This window comes from Chiloscyllium plagiosum, chromosome 2 (assembly GCF_004010195.1).
Source record: "Chiloscyllium plagiosum isolate BGI_BamShark_2017 chromosome 2, ASM401019v2, whole genome shotgun sequence".
Lineage (NCBI taxonomy): Eukaryota > Metazoa > Chordata > Chondrichthyes > Orectolobiformes > Hemiscylliidae > Chiloscyllium > Chiloscyllium plagiosum.
In genome coordinates this window covers 137,775,979-137,794,962 of record NC_057711.1, presented here as the reverse complement: position 1 = coordinate 137,794,962, position 18,984 = coordinate 137,775,979, and the positions used below count along the sequence as shown (strand labels likewise).

Sequence of the window (18,984 nt, the reverse complement as noted above, 5' to 3'; positions counted from 1 at the left end):
AAAAGCTTCCCAGTCCTCCGTTTTCCCACTTATCTTTGCTATGTTATACTTTTTCTCTTTTAACTTTATATGTTTCTTAACTTCCCTCGTCAGCCACGGCCACCCATTCCTCCTCCTAGGATCTTTCTTCCTTTTTATACCCTCCTTAATACCCTTAATACCCTCCTGTACTATATCAGAGTGGTGTGGGTGGGTATGTGCCTGTGACTCTAAACTTACTGAGCGTTTGCTCCGAACTTGCTTTTTGCTGAGGTTGTGAAGCTGGCAGAACCTGGAGGAAAGGAAAGGTCAAGCATCATCTTGAACCTGTCTCATGCTCCTCCTCTTGATTGATAGCAGTGTGTCATTTCTCAAGGTGTTGGTCCTGAACAGTTGCTTGTCTTTATGTAGAGGAGCGTTGTGTGTAGTGTAGAGACGATACAATAAAGGAGAAAATTGCACTCACGCAATAAATGGATGAAAAAAAAATCTTTAGTTTAGATCTAGCAGTATTGTTTAAATTTTCTTTGACCCTTCATTAAAGGTTAAATGCATCCATTGTGCAAATGATGGCACCATTTTTCAAATATCTGTACTGTGAACCCTGCTGCCTGCGAGAGAACTCTGAGCTTCGACTGAGCCTTCTTCAGATTGTACTTCAAAGCCAATCTCAAGAGCAACAGAATGCACCTACTCTCTTTACCCAGCAGGTCCTCCAACTCTTCTTTGATCTTGTTCCTCACTTGCAGGTAAGACCTCTCCATGCCATTGTAGAGATTGTTGTCTGATCATGTTAAAAGTTCACAAGTTACAGCTCTTTGAGTTCCCATAGAAGCAACAGTTGGAGTCATAGAATCCTAAAGGTTGAAAACACTTTCCTTTAGCTTAATTTAGCTTTTGGAAGTGATTTTTTTCAGAATGAGATTATCTATAAATTTGTTCTTAAAATGATATTAAGCCTTTAAACTGTGGAGTTTAGTATTCTTGAGCGCTCTTTGTCCCTTTCACACTCACGTGCACGCCCTCTTCCTCCCTCTTTAATTCTGACTGCCCCATTTCCATTTGCTCTCTTTTGATCTCTATCAGCCACTTTCTCTCTCTGCCCACTTCCCCATATCTGCCCCTCTCTTTTCTCTTTCCTTTCCTCCTTTCTGACTTGCCCCCTTACTCTTTTTATTTGCTCCTCTCTCTGTCTCTTTCTCAACTCCCTCCCCCGACTCTTTTTGCTCAATCTCTCCCTTTCCCGGCCCCTTTATCTACTCTCCTTTCTGTTGAAACTAAATCAAACCCAACAGTTTTGAGCTCACAAGTTACACATAGGGAGCTCCTCAGCCCTATAGTTAACAGCATGTTGACCCTTTTCATTTTGTCGAACTTAGAGCCCACTTCATCCCATGATCAGTGACTGGAAGCAAACTGTTTGACCAGCTCTCTAAGAAATGTACTGCTTAAAGGGACCATTACCCCAATACTTAATGTAGGATTTCCCTCAGAGCACCTGGGACATGGCAAAACAAATATTAGAAGTGACTCTACTCAGCTTATTATGGAATGTTGACCAGATTGTCACCCTGTGTGATTTTATTGTACTGATATAAAGTGAGTATTTGAATGCACTTCAATAGATGCAGGGGATGTTGCCTGTCACTCCAAGTTATAGCCAATCTTGGAGAACACTGAGGTGATTTACACATGACCATTAAGGTTGTGCAGAATTAAGGTTAATCATGGGAATAGTTACTGTCTGCTGCACTCCAGAGCAGAGATTTTGTTTGATGTGTACCTTCCTTACTATGGCAGGAACTTGACATGTTTCTCATTCACAACTAGATTAGTCTTGTTAAATCTGTTTTCTCTCATCTTGATCTTTTATTCCAGTTGCCATTTTACTTAATTGTCACATGTCAAAATGCCATTATTTCAGTGTAATGTCATTTTGTAGCTTCCTTGGCCGTTATGTGGAAGACAGGATAATAACTACTGTTATTGACCCCGAATGGAATTCAAATCCACAGCCTTTGCTATCCTAATTAAATTTTTACATCTCCCGATTGACAAAAGAGGGTGGAAGAGAGTATAAATGGGCTGGGATGTTCTTTGTTGATGTTGGCTGCTTCCCTGAGGCCACAGCAAGCGTAGACAGAGTCCATTGATGGAAGGCTGGTTTTGATGATGGATATGCCTGCATTCACAACTGTCTCTAATTTCTTGCTGTCTTGGGCAGAGCAGTTGCCATACCAAGTTTAGGATAGGATGCTTTCTATGGTGCATCTATAAAAATTGATATGAGTCACTGTGGACATGCTGAATTTCCTTCACCTTCTGAAGAAGTAGAGACCTTGGTGTGCTTTCTTGACTGTAGCATCGACATGGATGGACCAGGATAAGTCGTTGGTGAAATTTACTCTGAGGAACTTGACACTTCCAACTACTTCCACCTCAGCCTCATTGATACAGACAGTGACGTTGTCCTCCATTCCACTTCCTGAAGTCAATGACCAGTTCCTTCATTTTGCTGACACTGGGGGAGAGATTACTGTCTTGACACCATGCGACTAAACTGTCTATCTCTTTCCTGTACTCTGCCTTGTCATTTAGGAGAAAGTGAGGACTGCAGATGCTGGAGATGAGAGCTGAAAATGTGTTGCTGGAAACGCGCAGCAGGTCAGGCAGCATCCAAAGAGCAGGAGAATCGACGTTGCGGGCATGAGCCCTTCAGGATTCCTGAAGAAGGGCTCATGCCCGAAACTTCGATTCTCCTGCTCCTTGGATGCTGCCTGACCTGCTGCGCTTTTTCAGCAACACATTTTCAGCTCTGTCTTGTCATTGTTTGAGATCCAACCCATTACGGCGGTGTCATCAGCAAATTTGGAAATTGTGCCTTATATAAGTACATCCCGGTAATAGAACAGAACGCAGAATTTATTGTTACAGCTACCGAGAAGGTGAAGAGAAAGGTCAGCTCTAGTATATGAGAGGTCTGTTCATTTGTCATGTAAAAGCATGGAGGAAGCTGGTACATGTTTTCAAACTTTTCTATCTTCTGCCGAGGGAAGAGGGTGAAGAGAGTATAACTCGGGCGAGGGGTGTCTTTGATAATGTTCATTGCTTTCCCAAGGCAGCGGGAAATATAGATGGAGTATGATGCACCTATAAAAAATGGGTACGAATCATTGTGCCCATACATCTATTGAGGTATATTTAGCAGGAAGACACCGGCCAGGTTCATACCTGAGAAGGTAGTTGTAAGCTGCCTTCTTCAATTGTTGCCGTCCATGTGCTGAAATAAAATAGACCTTGAAGAGCATAAAAATGCCTCACTGTCTAATCCCTCAAACACGAGGACAGTGTTTCCCATGTAATGGTGGGGAAAATCTTTGCTGACATTACCTAAATAGTTATGTCGAGTGGAGGGCTGAGAAACTCTTGCCCATTGCCTATTTCAAGTAGTGAAAAGGCAGAGTTATGACTGATGTGATCCTGTCAGGCAACTTAAAGAACTATACTGGGAGTGATATTTGGACCCATGTGTTCTTGTTGATCTTTCAAAGGCCTTAAGTCAGCAGAGAGCATTTGGAAATTACTGGGCAAAGTTGACTACGCTGAAAAGTTCATCCAAATGATCCATAAATTTCACAATGACACAACAGCTGCATTCATGGAAGCTGGTGAAGGTTCTTCCTCTATATCCCAACTGTAATGGAATTAATTAAAACCATCAGCGAAAGGAACATTCAGTGAACTGAGAACTGGTAAATCCTGAAGTCATAAATTACTTATGAGCAAAAGTGAAATCTCAGTTTAGATTGCATTTTGTTCAGGGAAACCACAGTGGATGCTATTCTAGTGAATGCATAGAAAATGCGTAAATATAAATCTGAAATTGAGATCTGCAATGCAGTCGATCGGGTGGTAATTGCCTGGTTAAGATGTTCTAGCATGTGTGAAGGAAATATGTTTAACTGTGACCTCTCAAGTTCTGTGGAAGATGTGTACAGGGTGATGACTGTTTGAGTGTAGACGTGTGTTGGTAATTTTGGGGGGAAAAAATATTTTGTCACTGCATTTTGGTTCTTTTAAATTGTGCGTTTAAGAAATTAATGCCTTCATTCTGTGTTTAAGTTTAGTGGAATGGGCATGTTGATTTGAGGTCATTGGTACAATCTTCGAATTCTCCTTCTGGCTCAGTTCAAACACCACATACATCAACACAAAGACAGAGAGTAATGTGTGACTGCCCTTCAGTTCACCCAAAACAAGTGCCCTGTTTCTGGCAGATGCAGTACTTTGCTGTTATTATTTGCTTCGTTTGTAATTGTGGTTAATTTCAATTTTAAATGAGGAGATGTTTATCACTGAGTTGAAAACTATATTTTTTCTGTTAGCTCAACCCAATTGTGTGGATGGAAATGTACTATTGCACGTCAATGGGTTCATGCTAATTTAGCATTTACTCTCTCTTTTTTAAAAAAATCTTTGGAACTGAAACCAGGAATCATGCAAGAAGAGGATATATGAAAGAACCATCGAAACCCTCCAGTGTGGAATCAGGCTCTCGGCCCATCGAAACCACACTGACCTCCAGAAGAGCATCCCATCCCTGTATCACTGTAACCCTGCATTTTCCATGGCTAATCCACCCATCCCTGGGACACTATTGGCAATTTAACATGGTCAGTCCACCTAACGTGCACATCTTTGTACTGTAGGAGGGAACAGGAGCACCTGGAGGAAACCCACCCAGACAGTGGGAGACAATGCAAACTCCACACTGTCGCTAGAGGGTAGAATCGAACCCAGGTCCCTGGCGTTGTGAGGCAGCTGTGCCATGGGGCTGCACGATATCACTCAGAGTTCAAAAGGTTTTCATTTGTACAAAGGTTATCATTCGTGGTGCTTGTTGTAAGGTTCAGTTCTTTTGGATGTTGTTGTGGTCCAGATGTTGCAAGGTCCATGATTATGAGCCCGAGTACTCACCCAGATTTGGGTTGGAGTGTCAGCCTTGATTTGAGAGTTCAAAGCCGAGAGCGGGACTTGAACCACAACCTTCTGTCTCCAATGAGCGTATGAGCGACTAAGCCACTGTTGAGAGTGTAATAGGCTTCTCTTATGCAAGCTGAAACTTTATTGCTGGAACAGCACAGCCCGAAACGTCGAATCTTCTGTTCCCTAGATGCTGCCTGACCTGCTGTGCTGTTCCAGCAATAAAGTTTCAGCTTTGATCTCCAGCGTCTGCAGACCTCACTTTCTTCTCTTATGCAATACTTGCATCACTTGCATTTGTGGGCGGCACGGTGGCACAGTGGTTAGCACTGCTGCCTCACAGCGCCAGATTCCACACAGTAAGTAATCTTAAAAAAAAACTAAAGATCTTGAGCACTTAAGATTTCCACAGTCTTCCTATTTCCCAAATAGCTATTCTCAAGAAGCCATTAGTTGCTTTCTTAAAAACCAAGATAACATAATTTTAATCAAGTACAAACCAGTTTGCCATGATCTTATTGAATGTTGGAGCAGTCTTCAAGGGCTGAATGAATTCCTGCTACAGCAGCCTAGTGTGTTTGTATGTATGTTGCCATTAATATTTCTATGTGTGTCTAGAATAATTGTGTAGCAATGATTTTAAACAACATTTTATTTATGTGATGTGAGCGTTAGCATTTATTGTCTATCCCTCATTACCTTGAGAAGGTGATGGTGAGCTTGCATTTGAAGTATGAAGTCCATCTGGTATAAGTATGTCTGTCGCATTTTGATAGAACATAGTTGTTTGCTGGGTTATTTTTGGAGGATAATTAATAATCAAGCACGACGCTGGAGTCGCATGCAGTTAACATAGAACATAGACCATAGAACATTACAGCGCAGTACAGGCCCCTTCGACCTCGATGTTGCACCGACCTGTCATACCAATCTGAAGCCCATCGAACCTACACTATTCCATGTTCTTCCATATGCTTGTCCCATGACGACTTAAATGTTAACACCAAATAAGGACAAGAGAGAGTTCCTCCATGAGGAACATTAGTGAACAAGATGAATTTTTACGACAGTCTTAGTCTCTTGAATCTCCAAAAGACATCTGGGTGAGTACAAGAATAGGAAAGGGTTGGAGAGTGATGGGAGAATTGCAGGCTGGTGGGGCTAGTTTAGTTCAGGATTTATGTTTGGCATGGACTGGTTGGATTGAAGGGTATGTTTCTGTGCTGTACGACTCTGAGTGATAATTTTACTTTAATTAAATTCCGCCAGTGGTTGCGATGGCGTTTGAGCTTCTGTCTCCAGACCAGTTGTCCAGACCTTTGAAATGCTAGTCCAATAGTAATGTCGAAAGCACGGTTGTAATTCTGTTTCCTTTCCACCAGGTAACCAGTTTGGCGCAAGTTACAGAAGCCACCATATTTCTTCAAGAGTTATCGCTAGCATTCCTCCGCCATGCTCATTTTTGGAAATCTGAGCTCGCCCAGATATCTCTGCAATTGCTGTGTGTTTGTGAAGTTAGCCTGAAAATCACAGGAGAGCTCTCCTCACTTATTCACCAAATTCAGATGATTGTCGACGATGTTCCTGAGGTAAGCAGATGGTGAATTTCCAAGTATTGTAGCAAATGACATAAATTGTGGCAGATCATGGTGGAAGGCACAAGCGAATTTCATTTGTTCCATTTTCCATTTAAAAAGAAAACCAGGATATAAAAGTAAAATGTCAGAAGTCCAACAGGTTTATTTGAAATCACAAGTTTTCGGAGCGCTGTTGTATCGTCAGGTGAAGTTATTTGAGATTTCAAATAAACCTGTTGGTCTGTAACCTTGTGTCATTTGACTTCTGACTTTGTTCACCCCACTCTAATACCAGTGCCTGCACATCAATAGTAAAATGGTCATACATTCTCAAATTTGTGGATATATTCTGAAGTGTTTACCAATACCTGAAGCTTTCCCCTTGTGAGTAACAGCATCCTCTCAATTCCACAGTGCCTTAAAATATTTATAAAACTTAAATGTGTGAAGTTCTCAGAATCTCTAGAAGCATCTGCAGAGAGAGGAACAGCTCATGGTTCAGGTTATTGTCCTTCCACTGGGACTGGGCAACATTTTTATTTTCGATTTCCAGTTGCTACAGAATTTTGAATTGTTTTCCTTTAAAATGTAGTTAAAGAGTCATACAGTACAGAAACAGACCCTTTGGTCCATTTGGTGTGTGCTGACCAGACATCCCAATCTGACCTAGTCCCATTTGCCAGCATTTGGCCCATATCACTCTCAACCCTTCCTACTCACATATCCATCCAGATTCCTTTTAAATATTTTAATTGTACCTGCCTCCATCACTTCCTCTAGCAGCTCATTTCATATATACACACCATCCTCTGCTTTAAAAAAAATTAGCACTCTGGTCCTTTTTAAAATCTTTCCCTTCACATCTTAAATCTATGCCCTTTAACAGGTTTTGAGCAGATTTGTAGCTCATTTTGAGGTTCTGGATGTAGGTTTGTTCGCTGAGCTGGAAGGTTCGTTTTCAGACGTTTCGTCACCATACGTAACATCATCAGTGAGCCTCTGGATGAAGTACTGCTAATATATGCCCTTCAGGTTTTGACTCCCCCACCCTAGGAGAAAGACCTTGGCTTATCCTTGCCCCACATGATTTTATAAATTTCAACAACGTCACCCCTCAGCCTCTGACGCTCCAGAGGAAACAGCCCCAGCCTGTTCAGCCTCTCCCTGTAGCTCAACCCTCCGATCCAGACCTATTACCTTCATCCACCTATTGCTTTCTCAGATACCTTCCCTCCAACCCCATTTCCGCCACCCCTCCCCCCGCCGTCCCCTCCCCATTTATCTCTCAGCCCGGGCCCACAAGCCTCATTCCTGATGAAGGGCTTACGGCTGAAACGTCGATTCTCCAGCTCCTCGGATGCTGCCTGACCTGCTGTGCTTTCCCAGCAACACACTCCCGACTCTAATCTCCAGCATTTGCAGTCCTCACATTCTCCGAGCTTCCTTGTAAAGCTTTTTTGTACTCTCTCTCTCGAGTTTAACAAGATCCTTTCCAAAGCAGGGTGACCAGAATGGTATGCAGAAGGGTCTTTTTTTTTGTGCTCAGTAACTTGAAATTTTTTGCTTGGCTGCACATTGACTATTTACCCAGAATGAGGTGTGCACAGCACCTATCAACCTGATGTGTGGCTGCATATTCAAACAGCTTAGTGCTTTACGCTGGGCAAGTGTGTTACATCATAGGTAGTGCCTTATTCTCTGTTTATAATGTAATTGAATAAGCGTTTAAATTACATTATTTCTTCTTCAACAGAAATCACAACTGAGGAATTAGGGCTGCCAAGACTTCAGATTAGTTCAACTGGCATTTCAATTGTCGGGTCATTTTACCCTCTGCACATGTCACATATGGAGCCCACTGGCTTCACATGCCTGAAACATTAATATCTTGCAGTCTCCTGCTGCTAGACCACTAACTTCATGTATTCTGGAAAGCAAGATACTTGCCTCTCCCCGTCCTTGTCTCTGAAACAAATGACTTTAATTAGAGAAGGGGGACTGGTTCTGAATTGAAATGTACTTTAAAAAGAAAATCAAATCTAATGCTCCTTATCGGTTGACATTCATAAAACAATTGTTGGCTCACCTCCAACCTTCAGATCTCTGTAACTTAACTTCTTGTTTCCTTCAGGCCTTCTGAAGTCTCTGAATTTGTTTGCCCCTGTGCCAATAAGCTTTTTCGTGTGCTGTTATCTGCAGAAGCATCACTGGATGTTGAAAAATTTAGTAGCCTCCCTTGTGCCAAATAGTTCATGTGTCCCCAAAAATTGCAGAAACATAAATCTCCTTGTTTTTTGCGATGTGAATTCTTGAATTAGAATGTATGGTTTTTCAGTTGTTGAACCGTATATAAGAAACTCAAATCACATTGCTTGCTTCATCCATGGGAAGAAGTTTATATATTTTTCCCAACTTCTTCATCTTTATATCAGACGAATTGTCACTGAACTCCATGGATGACAAAAGTAATGGTTTATGAAGGTTCTGTCATAGCCTTAGGTGAATGGATAGAAAAGTTTATTATGAGAGAAACTCAAAGCATATTCTCCAATTAAGCTTCAATTTAAAAACTTCACTGGCACTAAAGAAGGAATTGGTGACGTAATGCTAAAAAATTTTCAATTAGGGATCTTAATTGGATTGTTTTCATTGTTTATGCATCCTTTTGATATCTGAAGTCATGATCGGTTTTCACTTGGCTCTAGTTACTGATAAGTCGGTCAAGGAAGTTCTGATATTCTGAATGGGCTGCAGACTTGGTGCATCGTAATCATTTTGTCATCATTTGTGCTCTGGTGCAGTATGATGTTTACACATCTGGTTTTCTTCAAAGTCTCTTTTCTTTAAACTGATTTGTTTGTAGAGTATTCCTGCTGAAGAAATGCTTGTGGGACTAAGCCTCCTTCTGCTACAGACTCCAGTGTGCCACCAAGAACCCATTTTAAATCTTGGTAAGATTGAACTGTTACACAATACACTTACGCATGAGGAAGAGTTAAAAGTCTTTTGAGGCCACAAGGTTATTCCGCGAAATCTGAAGCAAAATGATTGATAAGAAACAGGCCTTTTTTTTTTCCTCTCCAGTTATTCCTAAGTTGATTGGATGTTTGCAGATACTGACTAATGAGTCAGATCAAATAAAATATGAAACATTTCCTCCCAGTTGTTAAACAAAACCCAATTAGTGCTGATGCTAGAAATCTAGAGGATGCTTGAAATAGTCAGCAAGTCTCATTGTACATGTGCAGCAGCACATGTCTGTCAATCTGATGTGTTAACTCTGTTTATTTCTCCCACAGTTAATCAGGTTTGTGTCTTGCATTCTTTGTTGGGTAATCAAAAACACAAGCTTGCAGTCAGAAAATAGTTGGTGAAATATTTAGGACTGGGATGAAATATCTTCAGGATTGCTGAGCAAAAGTGACAATGCTGTTGGATCTTTGCGTTTGACGCTCATGAGGACAGTTGCAAGCCAAATTTCAAAGCAAGCGACCGATTATGTTGCATGAAGTAAGAGTACTCCTTGCTGGCAAATCAACTCTGGCTGAGGCATTAATGTGGAGAATGAACAGTGTGCCTGTTCTTTCACCCACCCTGTTGTTTGGTTCAAAAAGTGTGGTTTGCTGGTCTTTTCCTCTTGCCTGTACAGGACAGGTCCCCTCTATAGCTTGTAGCAAGTGGAAGTCAGCCACATTGTGAGCCCAACTGTGGATCGTAAATTGGCTGTTGGTGTAATTCTTGGCACACTAAGGGTTGTTTCGCAGTTATATCTGATTTCACATCAAATGTTAGACATTGCAAGACTCAAGTCAATGCAGAGGGGTACACCACCAACAAGGAGGACATAGTTAAGAAATGTGCACTATATTGACAAAATGCATGCCATTCTTGAAGACAGGTCCAAATTCACAGCCATCGGACCTTCTGCTTAACATGACCACTACTCAATAGCAAGTCACAAGAACATTTGGTCGATTTGTGTAATAGTAACAAGCTGCCGAGTTGGGTATTTGAGAGCATCCGTGCTCACAAGGCACTATATCTACATATAATGGACTAGGAGAATGTGAGGACTGCAGATGCTGGAGATCAGAATTGAGAATGTGGAGCTGTAAAAGCACAGCAGGTCAGGCAGCATCCGATGAGCAGGAGATTTGACGTTTCGGGCATAAGCCCTTCATCAGGAATGAGGCTAATACCCGAAACATCAATTCTCCTGCTCCTTGGATGCTGCCTGACCTATGCTTTTCCAGCACCACACTCTCCACTCTGACTCTCCAGCATCTGCAGTTCCCACTTTCTCCTCTTTGATATATATGTGGACTACCCAAGGACCACCAATGTGACATCTCATCACACCCAATTTTATCTGAATTAACAAACTGATTGAGACCAGTTGGAGTGAGTTTCCACATATAAGATGAAATATTCCTTCCTCTCTGTGAAGATCGCATGTAACTGACATAATGATGACAGTTCCAAATCTGTTAGACATTGTGAGCCTGTTTACTTAGTGGGCCACTCAGCAAAGTCAGAGACATTAGCATCGTGTTGTTGTATCATTGGTAAAATAGATGCAGTGCTCTTGTCTGATACTGTATTGATTGAATTTAACTGCATGAGTTGCCACATTTGAGTTCAGCTTTTTTGATACCGTATGTGCCCAAATGGGATCCATTCTCACCTCAACCTATGCCTATGTTTTCATCAGTTTCCATGAGGTTGCATAATTTTGATGGAATAAGCCCTAACCTTGCATGTTTTTGTAATTTTCTTATATTTAAATCTACAACTGCATGTCCTTACACATCTGATGAGCTCCATCCAGTGCTTGAATTGAAATAGAGTAGTCTAACAAAACCTCCTTCTCTTGTTGTGATCAGGAGTTCTTGACCACTATCTTCATGAAGCTTATCCTCTTGATCAGCATCCACGTTGGAATATGCTGTTAAGTGTGTAATCAGACAGGGAAAGAGTGAAGCATTGCAGTGAAAAGGAATCTTCAGTACCACAACATGAGAGAACTCAGAGATATGATTTAAGTCACAAGTGATTATGTCAGAAAACCTTGGAAAATGCAAATAAACTTAAAACTCAGGATGACCTCCAAATAGAAAATATTCCTCCAACTATTTACAAGAGATCAGCAACTTGCTTTTTCCTGGGAAAGGGATCACAAGTATCGTTAATTAGCAATGAATTATACTGATTAATTACTTGAGGATAATGAAATTGCAGTCCTAAACAGTTTAATTGTCGCAAAATAAGCAAGTCCCCAATGATAGTTGGCATTCCATACTGTGTGATAGAGAGTTGTAGGGAGTTGCTTTGCATGGCAATGGCAGTTATTGAGCAGGTCTAACTTCCAATGAAAAGTGATAGCCTGAAACATAACTTGTTTCTTTCTCCACTGTTCCAGCTAGACCTGCTGAGTATTTCCAGCAAGCACCTACCTTCAGAGCAAGCAGTGGTTTCACTTCAGCTCGTAGAACTGAAAATTTCTGCTTGCACTTGGAGAAAAAAAAAGCTTCATTGTTTGTTCCATGTCAATTTGCAAACTGAAGAGTAACACAATGGGTGAACATGCCCTATTGGCAGGGACTGGAGAGAGAGAGGCTTGATTCTCTGCATCTCGTAATAAATATGGATAATTGTATTTGTCTCCCTGCATAGCTTTTGGTACTTAACGATATATTAGACAGTATTACTAAGAAAGAAAAGAAGAATATTTGACATAACATTTCTGAAGAAGGGTCACGGGACACAAGACATTAACTCTGATTTTCTCCAGACCTACTGAGATTTTCCAGCAATTTCTGGTTTTGTTTCTGGTTTCCAGCATCTGCAGTTCTTTCGGTTTTTATACTTGAGTCTATAGTTGGCTAATTACGAGATGAAAATATAGCGGTTTCCTGTGCTGTTCATGCTTTAGTGAGAGAGGATATTTGCAAATGGAAACATAAGTCAATGAATAGAGAAATTATCAACAAGATAAAAATGCTCATTATTTGGTATCAAAACTTAATTTATATCAAAACAGTGTACTCCAGTGCCAAGTATTGAAGCTTTGTAAGCTACTTGGCATTGTATTCATTCCACTTCTGTGATCTGATTAACATTTTATGTTAGTAGTTTGATTCAGTGAAGACCTTAGTTACAAAATTAAGTTTGTCTAAGGCTATGAGAGGGAGAAATATATTTGTGGTTTACTGCTCAAGCATTGCAGTAAATGAGGCTCATTAAATGGTAATGGGCCACTCTCCTGCAGAACAAAACCCATACAAGTACATGCATATAAAATACTGTAATTGGCTTTTTTTACATGAAGAATTCCAGGCAATATACTTCATTAAAAGTTTTGTTGTTTAGACCGCAAAGACCAAACCTAAATGAAATATTCCAAGCTGATGCCTCCTATATTTCGCTTGACAATTTAATTAGGCAGAAACATTTTCTGAATGGTAGTTTGTTATCTATAACCGCAATTCAAAACCTTTTGAATTTTAGATTACAAACCTGCAGGAAAATTGCTTTCCTATGAAGGATGAACGGGGAGGTGGGTTGTAACTTCTTAATTCTCATGATTATTTTCCTTGTCAGAAATCTTTAATATTTATGAGTTGACCTTTCCTTATTTTAAAAACATAAGCCCAAAGTATTAATTTATGTTTAGTAGGTTTTAGGGTTGACTGACTTTGATTTTAAGCTGCTTGATCGCTTGCAATTTGCGTCCCAAAAACAGAATAAATACTTTTCTTATGATTGCAATGAAAATATTTTGTACACCATTGTTAAACTTTGGAAAGTGTAGTTTATGTTCCTTTGCCAATAATACTTTGTTTGTGACGAGTGTTGTGGGATGCTGTATCAATATCAATGCTGCAAAATCTCAAGTTTGCTTGTGATTCAACAGTTATTAAGACAACTGCTATGGGATCCATTTTTATTTTTGCATCAGATGCAGGTTTTTATCATTTGAATTGAAAAGAGAAAAATTGGGCAGAGTCAAAGCAATAAGTCCAGTTTTTAAAAAAAGAATCAAAATTAGACAAGATAGTTGAAAATTTTAGTTTTGTAACATTGGTGAAGCCTCTGCTGGAATATTGTGTACCAGTTCTGGTTACCCTGCTATAGGAAGGATATTAGTAAAGTGGAGCGGCTTCAGAAAAGATTTACCAGGATGTTGCCGGCAATGGAGGGTTTGAGATATAAAAATAGACAGGAAAGCTGGTTCTTCACTGGAGCGCAGGAGATTCAAGGGGTAACCTTCAGAGGTTTATAAAATCATGTGAGGCATAGATAAGGTGAATAATAATTTTTTTCCCAGGGTGGGGGTGGGGGAGTTAAAACTTAGAGAGCATATTCTTAAGGTGAGAGGAAAAAGATTTTAAAAAAGACATGAGGGGCAACTTTTTTTTACAAAGTGTGGTTTGTGTGTGGAATGAACTCCCTGAGGAAGTGGTGGATGCAGGTACAGTTACAGCGTTTATAAGACATTTAGACAAGTTAGTGAATAGGAAAGGTTTGGAGGAATATGGACCAAATGCAGGCAGATGAGACTAGTTTAGTTTGGGAACAAGGTCATTGCGGACTGGTTGGACCGAAGGGCCTGTTACCATGCTATATAACTCTTTGTATATCAAAGTGCAAAAGTGACCATCTGCTTGGTCGTTTTCCCCTGTTCGTAAAATACTAATTCCTTTCACGGCTTCTGAATATCAGCTTCAATTTTATCCCTCACCAGTTCTTTCTTTCCCTTACCTTTGCCCCAGTCTTTATATCAAAATTGTGGCATTGACCTGATATATCGATGAAGGTACTTGGTGTAATTTAGGCAAATAATGATTTGATCTCTGCTATTCTGGAGGAAGGTGATATGCTACACACTAAACAAAATTCACCGTTATACACGAGAAAGCAAAAGTTATTTTCTTCATTAAGTTTATTCTGATCTTTCGCTTGATTGGAATCTCCAACACGTTGTGGAGGATTTGTGCCAAAACAATTTGACAGATAAAATCCCTTCTAATTAACACCATTAAGGACATTTTTATGCCTTTTATTCCATAAAGATGTGACACTGCATTGAAATCAAGGCTATTGAACTGTAGCTCAGCAGCCTTGGTTATTTTTCCTTTGTTTGTTCATGGGGTGAGGGATTATCTGATTATGCAACATTTATCATTGCCGTCTAATTACCCAGAGGGCTGTAAAGAGTCAATCACTTTGCTGTGGGTCTGGAGTCACATGTAGTCCAGACCAGGTAAGGATGGCAGTTTCTTTGCCTAAAGGACATTAATGAACAAGTTGGGTTGTTAAGACAATGGATTCATGGGCCATCATTAGACACTTAATTCCGGATTTTTAATTTTTTGTTGAGTTCAAATTTCACCATCAATAGCATTGGCAATCCATCTTCAAAACTAAGGCAACTCAGAAATGTTTGTGCCTGTAACTCTTCTTCTTGTTTGATTGTCATTGGTCTGGAAGTTTGAAAAGTGTTATTGCTGGCAATATTACAACAGCAAAATATTGATGTTGAAAAAAATTGTTGGAACATCTTGATGTCAGGCAGCATCAATGGCTAATAAAAGACTTAATATTGCAGACCAGTGACCTGAATGTTCTGTTGATGCTGCCTGACTCCAGCAGGTTTTGTTTTTATTTCTATTCTGAGCATTGTGGTTTCATTTTATATTCAGACCACCATCTTAATGTATATGGAAGTTAAGCATAGATAAAAACTCTAAATGTGGTCACAACACGAGAAAAGGTCGTTCACTGAGTGTTTGCTTTTGGAAAAGATATCTGCATGTGGCATCAGTAAGTAAACTCCATTTTAATCGTGAAAATTCACCAACATTGAAAGACCACCTTAAACTACTGACTACCCAGTCATAAAACTATCCTTCATCATGATTCTGGTATTTTCATCAATTTAATGAAACATCAAGCAAAGGAAACATGTTGAAACACGTGCAACAATAAAGTTTTATTTTAAGAAGAACGAAAGGACTGCGAATGCTGAAAATCAGAAACAAAACCAGAAATTGCTGGAAAAACTCAACAAGTCTGGCAGCATTTGTTAAGAGAAAGCAGAGTTAAGGTTTCAGGTCCAGTGATCCTCCTTCAGAATGAATATTTTATTTGAATATTACTCCAGTCACACAACTTTATAGGTAATAAATGTTTCCATTGTTAAAGGTAAATGACTCAGAACAATGTTCTCACATCTTGCAGTTTGGAGTCTTCTTCACCAGTAGTAAGACCACCCATAATTGTTCCCAATTTTCTCTGTATATAAAAATACAATAAAAGGATTGACGTGTGGCTCCTTCTAATATTGACAGCACTGAAGATCCTCTCTTTGTCATCTGTGCAAAATCTGCTCAAGGCAGCTCTGATACTGGTGATGCCATTACTTCAGATAGCATCCTCTGTTAACTATACATCAAGTGCAGAGGTGGGACCAGCCACCCAGGAACTGGCTGAGAAACTCCTTGATATTATCCAGAATGAGGAACGAAAAGACTTGACTAGCAGATCGAAGGTAAGGGAGAGAAGATGGTTTCTTTGAGATTAGATTTATGAAATAGTGTAACAAATAACGGTGCTGTGAGTAAAATCAATATCTTAATAAAATTCACCTAATATTTAATGGCATGTTTTTGTTCTACAAACCACACTGACTTGCATCTTTCCACAGATGTTTTCTCAAAGAAAACTTGATGACAAGCCACATAAAGAAGTATTAGGACAAATCACCAAACTTTTTTGAAGAGGTGGCTTTAAGACCCATTGAGTTTTTTTTTTGATTGATTTGATTTAATTTATTAGTGTCACATGCACCTGGGTACAGTGAAAGGTTTTGTATTGCACGCAGTATAGGCAGATCATACCATACAAAGATCACCTGAAGAAGGAGCAGCGCTCTGAAAGCGCTGATTTCAAATAAACCTGTTAGACTCTAACTTGGTGTTGTGTGACTTCTAACATTGGATTTGAAGTGGACCTCAAGGCAGACGGGTTTAGAGATGGAATTCCTGAGCTGAGGGCCATTGTGATCAGACACATTTTTTTGACTTAAATGTGTAAACTTAGTTGGAAAGTCCTCATTCAATACACTGAGAATAATTAAATAGGCCATGGTTACGAGTTTTGATTTTAAATGTCTATGCAATGCTTAACACAATTTTGTGTTTTTGCATCTCTTGCCAAGTTCAATACAGCTTGATAATCAATTGCTTAATGTGACTGTTACAGAAGCTTTCTGCGCAATAAAATCTGATAAAAAAATGCAATGAATGAGCAGGCTGCTTGATTTTGAAGAGGAAGTTGAGGAATGAATGTTTGGATACTAGGGAGCAATACTCTGTTCCTCCTTTGATTGAATCCCAACAATTTCCTCTGAAAGTTGTACTTTATACTTATTGGTACTTGTTACTTAGTCTTGGTACTCATCTGTGGACCCTCACTCTTACATTTGAGTCTTGTATTTGAAGATTTTGTTACCTTTTAAAACATTTCATTGTGTGCCAGTCTCTGGTGACTTTTAACCAATTGTCTCCTGAAGATTTAATATGGAGTCCTTCATGGGGCAGATAATGTGAATGAAAATTCAGAGTGCCTCCAACAAGATTGGAGTTTGTGTCAATTAATTTTAAATCTAGGCTAATTTTGGAAGAAAGTGGGAAAAGCCATTTTCTCTTCCTTCATACCCACTTTCCATCTATTTTGTTCAAATCTTGCTACTAAGTACCCACAATTTCACACCTTGGGTTATCCTTTTAAATTTTGTTATTCCGTGTATAGCTTACCATTGCTTGAAATATGTTTTGTTTTCTCTTTTAGCCTTCTTGTGAACTTGTATTCCCTATAACTAGTTGGTATAAAACTATTTTTGCAACTTGGAAACTTTTGGATGATTTCAGTACGGATGTGAAAGCTGCTTCTGTTTGGCTGTCTTCTATCAAGTCAACATTGGCTCTGAATGACAAAGTTCCTGAACACATTGCTCTCCTGATTGCCTATATAATTTTAAAAGAGGATGCAGAGTCTCTTCGTATTGCTCTGGACACTGCCAAAGACTTGGCAAAAGCTGATGCTTCCCAGGTAACAATTCTGCCAGCATTAAATCAAACGTAAGAATGTATGTAGAGAAAAGGTTCACAGGGCAGTGATTCCACTGGTACAAAAGGTTAGTCAAGAAAGTTCCTATTGGATGAAATACTTCACATTCTGACTATTGCTGCCAGAAATATTTGTTGTATGCCATGCTGTATAAGGTAAGGAGTGATTCACCTTGGCAGTGTACAAGAAATGAACCATTTATTCTTCAATTACTGGCTGTTCAAGATGACTCTGGAGATGAAATTTCTGCCTTGAGTTTTAGTTAAAAAAAATTTGAATAGCTAGACCTATTTGTGTAAAGTTTCTTCTGCTGAAGCAATGTTTTATCGATGCAAGTGGGGAGTCATATTTAATGAATACAGGTCGTTCTTCTGTAATGCACGTTTTGTCAGAGCAAGTTGGGTATAATGCGATTGATGAATTGTGGATGTTGTTTGGATAATGCAAACTTTCTACTGAATGTGTACAATGATTTTCTATTAACTATATTCTGCAGTGCAGTTTTCTATGGCGGTTTTCCATAGTGCAGTTTTCTGTAGCAGTTTTCCAGACTGCGATTTTCTATAGCGGATTTCTATCGTGCTGTTTTCTATAGCGTTTTTCCATAGTGCAGTTTTCTTTGGCGGTTTTCCATAGTGCAGTTTTCTATAGCGGTTTTCCATGGTGCTGTTTTCTATAGCAGTTTTCCATAGTGCTGTTTTCTATAGTGGTTTCCCATCATGCGGTTTTCTGTAGCAGTTTTCCATCATGCGGTTTTCTATAGCAGTTTTCCGTCGTGCAGTTTTCTATAGCAGTTTTCCATAGTGCTGTTTTCTATAGTGGTATTCCATAGTGCGGTTTTCTATAGCGGTATTCCATAGTGCGGTTTTCTGTAGGGGTTTTCCATCGTGCTGTTTTCTATAGCGGTTTTCCATAGTGCGGTTTTCTGTAGGGGTTTTCCATAGTGCTGTTTTCTATAGCGGTTTTCCATAGTGCGGTTTTCTATAGCGGTATTCCATAGTGCGGTTTTCTGTAGGGGTTTTCCATCGTGCTGTTTTCTATAGCGGTTTTCCATAGTGCGGTTTTCTGTAGGGGTTTTCCATAGTGCTGTTTTCTATAGCGGTTTTCCATAGTGCGGTTTTCTGTAGGGGTTTTCCATAGTGCTGTTTTCTATAGCGGTTTTCCATAGTGCGGTTTTCTGTAGGGGTTTTCCATAGTGCTGTTTTCTATAGCGGTTTTCCATAGTGCGGTTTTCTGTAGTGGTTTTCCATAGTGCAGTTTTCTATAGCGGTTTTCCATAGTGTGGTTTTCTGTGGGGGTTTTCCATAGAGTTGTT

The 18,984-nt window shown here is 39.7% G+C and overlaps 1 protein-coding gene across 4 annotated transcripts in view; it reads left to right on the top strand.

Moving 5' to 3' along the window:
• The window catches only part of focad (focadhesin), a 201,930-nt gene that overhangs the window by 45,549 nt on the left and 137,397 nt on the right, over positions 1-18,984 (top strand). For all 4 annotated transcript variants that reach the window (XM_043718981.1, XM_043718998.1, XM_043718973.1 and 1 more), the window contains exons 7-11: positions 524-728; positions 6,345-6,551; positions 9,403-9,490; positions 15,890-16,089; positions 17,391-17,651. In XM_043718981.1, coding sequence (XP_043574916.1) covers positions 524-728; positions 6,345-6,551; positions 9,403-9,490; positions 15,890-16,089; positions 17,391-17,651 — 961 coding nt within the window. The remainder of the gene's footprint in view (positions 1-523; positions 729-6,344; positions 6,552-9,402; positions 9,491-15,889; positions 16,090-17,390; positions 17,652-18,984) is intronic.